Genomic DNA, 6,690 nt, shown 5'->3' on the forward strand with positions numbered 1-6,690 from the left:
TCTCTGTGAAGGAAAATCCACACTCATCCCTACTTGCATTTCTCAACCTTGCCTACCTGTCTCCAACATTGGCCCAACCAGAATCCTGCCTCATCTCTATCTTGGGTGTCAGCGGGATGTCCTCAACAAGGTGAGCATTCTGAGTGTCATGTTGTTTACCTGGATGAGTATGTAATCCCCATGTGTCTTCATCATGCTGCATCATTACAGCTATAAAACATCTAAAGCAGATATAGAAAATAGTGTGTGAGCCATGGATAGCTATGGGAGAAGTAAGGATACACAGACCATATAATTAATCCATGCGTCATGTAATACTAATTTGATCATCTTTCTCCTTCATCTGGAGCAGATGGTATGGTAACTTCCTCAGGAACCTATTATCAAATCTCCTGTTAAAGCAGGTCACGCACTTCCCTGTGTATAGCTCTGACTGGTTTGTTTTGGCAGGTCTTGGATGTTAACGCAACTATATTAATGGTTACAGCAGGACAAAGGAAGATTGCCCGTTCTTTAGGATTTTCTTCAAGTGCTGGGAAAAAATAGCACTTAAACACCGTAACTGTGTACTGAGGGACTTCTGCAAACAGATCTTCATACACCTAATGGATTTGATGGGTGGACTGTTCGGTGGATAACAAATTGATTGGGTGGTCACATCCAGAGGGTAGTGGTCACTGGCTCAAAGTCCAGATGGAGATCAGTGGTGTCCCTCAGGGGTCCATACTGGGACCAGCACTGTTTAATATCTTTATCAATGACATAGTGGGATTGAGTGCACCCTCAGCAAGTTTGCAGATGACACCAAACTGAGTGGTGCAGTTGACATGCCTGAGGGACAGGATGTCACCCAGAGAGACCTGAGCAAGCCAGAGAAGTTGGCCCATGTGATCTTCATGAGGTTCAACAAGGCGAAGTACAAGGTCCTGCACCTGGGTCGGGCAGTCTTTGATATCAGTACAGGCTGGAGGATGATGTGATTTGAGAGCAGCCCTGTGGAGGGCTTGGGGGTCCTGGTGGAGGAAGGGCTGGACAGGAGCCAACAATGTGCACTCGCAGCCCAGAAAGCCAACTGGGCTGCATCAAAAGAAGTGTGGCCAGGAGGTTGAGGGAGGTGATCCTGCTGCTCTACTCCACTCTGGTGAGACCTCTCTTGGAGTACTGTGTCCAGCTGTGGAGTCCGCAGCACAAGGACATGAACCTGTTGGAGGGGGTCCAGAGAAGGGCCACAAAAATGATCAGAGATGTGGAGCATTTCCACTGTGAGGACAGGCTGAGAGAGCTGGGGTTGTTCAGCCTGGAGAAGAGAAGGCTCCAGGGAGACCTTGTTGTGGCCTTTCAGTGCTGAAAGGGGGCTTGAAAGAAAGATGGAGACAGTCTTTTTAGCAAGGCCTGTTGTGACAGAACAAGGGGTGATGGTTTTAGACTAAAAGAGGGGAGATTTAGACTAGATGCAAGGAAGACATTTTTGACAGTGAGGGTGGTGAAACACTGGCACCACCAGAGAGGTGGTAGATGCCCCATCCCTGGAACCATTCAATGTCAGGTTGGATGGGGCTCTGAGCAACCTGCTTTAGTTGACGCTGTCTCTGCTCAGTGCAGGGGGGTTGGACTAGGTGACCTTTGAAGGTCCCTTCCAACCCAAAGCATTCTATGATTCTAATAAAACGTTCAGACCTGGACAATCAGTGGTGCCATTTAAAATGAGGTTTTATGGTAGCACTGCCCTAACAGTCTTTTACTGTTTCTAAATACGTGTGCATTTAATAATTTCTGTTCCTAAAGAATAGCTCGAGATATTTTGTTATACTGAAAATGGTCATCAAATACAGCACTTGCAGGGTGCTAGACTATCAGACGTCTGAAAACGCTTGGCTCAGACGGCGGCAGGTCTGTATTCCTGTGTATCTGCGGAGATGCTTGTCTCCATGAGGAGACCAACTCATATTCTGCATCTTGGGTCCCTTCACAAGGGAATTTTTATTACTTCTGCTGCATGCGCCCTCTTGCCTCCCATATTATCTGACAGCCCTGTTCATTAGTTGAATCTCCAGGTGCCTTCAAACGTACGTGGATGGGGAGAGGGGAGGAGTCCTTCACCCCACCATAGTGCCTTAATTATGTGCAAGGCTTTTGAGTAATTGTTTTTATCCATGTATGAAGCTTAAGACAGGAACTATCCTAAGAGTCCTGTAATTGGATCAAATTCATATTCTTTGACCACTATCCTATTTTTCAGTGGTTTCTTCTACTTTCACTCCATTCCAGTCTGGCCATTAATATGCTATATTTAGATTTATATTAGGTTTTTCACAATTGTCTTAAGGGGATTCTTGACACACACACCATCATGTAGAAGGTAGTTGTGCTTTAACAGAGTGCAGAGGAAAATCTTTTATATGGCGGATCGTCAGCAGTCATTGTATTTACTTTGTCCCTCAAAATCTTCTGTGTCTACTGTGAGGTAGCAAGTCAGCAGTTCAAACCTGATGCAGTTCTGATGGACACCAAAACAGGTTATTACTTTTCCTACCACAAACATAATCTGTGGTTCCCAGACAAAGGACAGCCGGAACTAAGTATTTAAAAAGGATAAAATTCCTTGTTTTCAGTGGTGGAGTATTAGAAAGATGCTTGTTTCAGTGTGCGAATGGCAAGCGCTAGCCTGGGTCACAGTGGGAGTGAGGGGCACCTGGTTCCCCTCGTTCACCTCCAGGGCCAGGGATGTGCGACTTTTGGAATGTGACTGGAACTCCAGTGCTGTGGCTCTTCAGTGGCGAATCACCCCAGAGCAGGGAAGGAGTCTGCTCCCCTCCCTTGCAGCGAACTGATGCCTGTGAACAGGTGTTGGGCACAGGCACGGTACGTGTGTCTCACCAGGAGGGGAATCCAGGTGGTGGCAGTGGTCAGGAATCTCATGATGGGGCCAGAGGTGGCTAAAAGCCCAACTACTGCTGGTGAGCCCCGAGTGTGGTAAAGCTGCAGATACTTTAGAATTAATGTAAGACCCCCAGGAGTCGGTCAGATATGTGCTTCCTCACGTATTCTTGGGAGTTAGGATCAGGGATTACCGTGTTTCCCATTTGGTACAGAGAGCCACAGGAACGGCAGAAAGCTTCAGGAAGTTCTGACTGCCTCGTGTCACCCCTGACAGTCAATCTTTTGGAAGTTCCTCCACTGATGACTAAAGTACCTCTTAGATTTCTTCCCCCTTTTAGGACAAATACTCATTATTTCAGATCTATTTGGGTTTTGTACCTTTTTCCCCTTTGAACAAACGCAGGCAAGACTTTATTCTGAGCATGGCACTTGCTCAGTGCACTGAAGCAGACCTTGGTGTCAGTAGCTTATCCTACCTCTTCAGGTTCAGTGACTGCCCGTGGAAAACCCAGAACGGCTTCCACCTCTAGTATTGGTACCTTTACTAACTTAACCTAACCAGCAGCTGTGGGAACAGATTACAGTTTCTACCTCTTAGAATCCACTCGACCTTTTCCCAACTGTTGGCAGCTCCCAGTCTCCTGGGTTTTATGAGTTTATTGATTTAACTAAAAGTTAGTCGTAGCTAGACATCAGCACATTAGAAACACAAACAGCAGATCTCTGCTGCTTGCCCTGGAACTCGCTTCGCTCCTGGGGAAGCCTGGATCCTACACAGGGCTATCGTGGAGAGCCAGGAGGATGACTCTTACCACAGTGAGTGCCCAAAAATACCAGTTCATGGTGGGAAGTGAAGAACATTCAAGAGGGGAGGGCAAGAGACAAAACCCAGGGGTAAGTAGCAAAGCTCTGTCTCTGTTAAGGTAGTCCAGAAGCTGGGACGTGGTTAAGTTTACATGCTCTGGTTTAGTGGCCTTGCTGGTTTGTTGGCTACTGGGGGCAAGAAGTCAGCCTTCTGTTAAGATTAGAATAGGGTTTTTTTTTACTCAAGTCCAGATTTTTTAAAAAATAATTTTCTGAAAACCTCTAGTAAGATTCCCAAGGGTATTAAGAGTCGATGTTTGCCCTTATTTTTGCTTTCAAATGCTATCTATCTTGTGAGTTCCCACGATTCCTTCCATTGACCAGACATACTGATTTCTCTTAAAATGTCTCCAAAATACCTGCAAAAAATGCTCTTTATCTGCACTATTGTTCAACCTCATGATTTAAAGTTGTGGCTTTGTGCATGTTTTATCAAGACGAACTTATCTTTTCAGGATCTTTATAAGCCTATCTGCGAGTGCACGGGTGGGGAAATGCTTGTCCTGTGGCAGGACAACCTGTGTTCGTGACCTCCTAAGAATCCTAAAGCTATTTGCCACTCATACCTCTGCTGACAAGGGTTTATTTATGAAGGATCTGCAAACACAGCTACTTGGTTTGTGTCCTTTAGCAAAATCAATGATTACTTCAGAAAAGCCTTAAGAGATTTCTTTCTACTTTTGCTTTACAGATTTCTTTCTAAATGCTTAATTCTGAAAACGTTCACGATTATTTTTTTCAGTGTTGAAATATTAAAAACCTCATAAAAGGATCTTCAAAAAGTTCTATCAATCAGAAAAGTTTGTTTAATTTTTTTGGATCTCTGTGCGATACATTGGTGGCAATGCAAGAGGGCTCGTACTTTTGTGGAATTTCTGTGTTGCTCTTTGTGAATGAGAGGCAAACTGAATTCTGACCTACACGGTAGTGACAGTGTCCTTTCGGAAAGTTAGTGTAACAGAAAAAAACCCTGTGTTGAGGTTATGGGCCCTTCTACTTACACAGCATGGTTTTTACCAGCATTTAAACTGTAAAACTGTCTGCTTTGCTACTTACGTAACTATTCTCTTCTTCCAGACCTGGATTTTATTTCCTGGAACAAAATAACATTTTAGGGTGCCATTAATTTCCAAATTAAACAAGTCATAAAATGTAAACAAGCTGACAAAAGAACATTTACCTTCTTTTCAGAAAGTTGTTAGTATTAGGATTTCTAGGTCTTCCTCCCATCGTAATTCACTTCTTCCTCTTGGATGCCTTACAATGAAGGCACTGTTAGGTTATTATATTGGAGCGTGTTGCACGGGGAATGATTGATACTTTAGAACAGAAGGAAGCATAACTTTTTTTAATTTAGCCTTAGTCTCAAAGACAAGCACTAACACATTTTTGGGTGGTTTTTTGGCTCCAAGATTTCAGGCTCGGCGCCTGCAGCCTTCTCATTCTTACTTGAATAATCAATTCCACATCAAAAACCTTGCATAACCGTGGAGTCGTGATGGTTGGACTATGCAGCCCACCAGCACTTGTGCTTTATAAAAAATAAATATATGGTTTATTCTTCTAAATTCCTCAGCCTGCCAGCACCCTTTGGCTGCATCCTGAACAAACAGGCATCATGGCAGACCGTTTGCTAGTGATGCCTTCATCGCCTCCCCACTTTACACATTATATAAAGTTCATGACCCGGTATAAAGTTCATTGTACCTGCTGTTTCAGTTTTTCTTCGCTCACCCTTCAGCGGTTACAAGTGGTTACAGTGGTCACCACAGTAGATGGGCTGGTTTGGGAGCAGTATTTCAGCGTAGGGATCTAAAGCAGGTATTTATGGATGCTGATGCCGAAGAGCTTGAGACCTGAGGAGCCAAAAGCTGTGTAGCCCAGGACAGCGAGGCAGAGATGCGGGATGTGAGGGGTCTGGTCTCCCTTGCACACATAAGATACCACAGGTCTAGTGGTAGCCGGTCCCCTGTGCCAAGAAGCCCATTCCCAATCCCTTCCCTCCCTGGATGATTCTAAATATTCCCCTACTTCCTTACTTCGCATCTGCTTTTAAACTTGTAGGTCTGTCAGCGTGTGGGAGCTAAATATAGCGAAGGAAGGAGTCGGCTGTGAAAGGCATGCAGGGCTGCAGGGAGCTTGCTGGCTGAGCTGGGGAGACGGGAGGGAAGGGAGGCGGAGAAATCAGTACAGTTCCACACACTGGAATTTGCCGTCGTTGATGAGAGGCTGAGCTGTGCTGCGAATGTGACATAGGAGAGTACCAGGGTAACGAGGAGTAAGGCTGAGAACTTACTTTGACACGTCCAGCCCCTTTTTTTTCCTTTCTTTTACTACTGCTGTAGATTATATTTCTGATTATTTTCTCTGTGAGTAATTGGCCTCCTCCTCTGTCCCCTCAGATGGCTGTGTTCATGGTGTGATGTATGTCATTAGTTTAAGGCACCTCTGAACGTGCTGATGTGAGGGACTTGGAATGAAAGTTTGGAGGAGCTGCTCATTTTGCTCCAGGCAACCAAATCCAGCTTGCTAGCAGAAATTCATGTAAATTCCCTGTTCCCAGCTGTGACTGGCTGGACTTACGCACTTTCCTCTGCAAATGACTGATGTGGATTCCCTTCTCCCCTGCAGTCAGTCCTTTGTTCTCACTGAACATTTAGTTTATGCTCACACAGAAGTGTGTGTGTGTTCATCCCTTTGCCACACACACCGTAACAGGTGTGTGGTGTACCTGTGTACTCAACATCACATATTATTTAGACTGCTCTGACTTGAACAAGGTAGAGTTCTGGCTCTTCAGCTAAATAGCCATATCCCTGTTTCTCCTCGCCAAGACAACCTGCAGAAGAAATACACATGGGGAAGAAACGATGGTTCGGCTTTCTGACTGTATTTTCATACGGGTAGATCTCCAGTTGAAATCTACAGTGTAAGAGTTCATTCCTG

General features: G+C 45.0%; 1 protein-coding gene across 1 annotated transcript in view; it reads left to right on the forward strand.

Annotated features, from left to right (window-relative positions):
* The window catches only part of DUSP16 (dual specificity phosphatase 16), a 31,422-nt gene that overhangs the window by 17,811 nt on the left and 6,921 nt on the right, over positions 1-6,690 (forward strand). Inside the window, exon 4 of the mRNA XM_010132811.1 lies at positions 1-130. This exon is cut by the window's left edge and continues 3 nt beyond it. Coding sequence (XP_010131113.1) covers positions 1-130 — 130 coding nt within the window. The remainder of the gene's footprint in view (positions 131-6,690) is intronic.

The sequence above is a fragment of the Buceros rhinoceros genome, unplaced genomic scaffold, assembly GCF_000710305.1.
Source record: "Buceros rhinoceros silvestris isolate BGI_N320 unplaced genomic scaffold, ASM71030v1 scaffold5343, whole genome shotgun sequence".
Classification (NCBI taxonomy): domain Eukaryota; kingdom Metazoa; phylum Chordata; class Aves; order Bucerotiformes; family Bucerotidae; genus Buceros; species Buceros rhinoceros.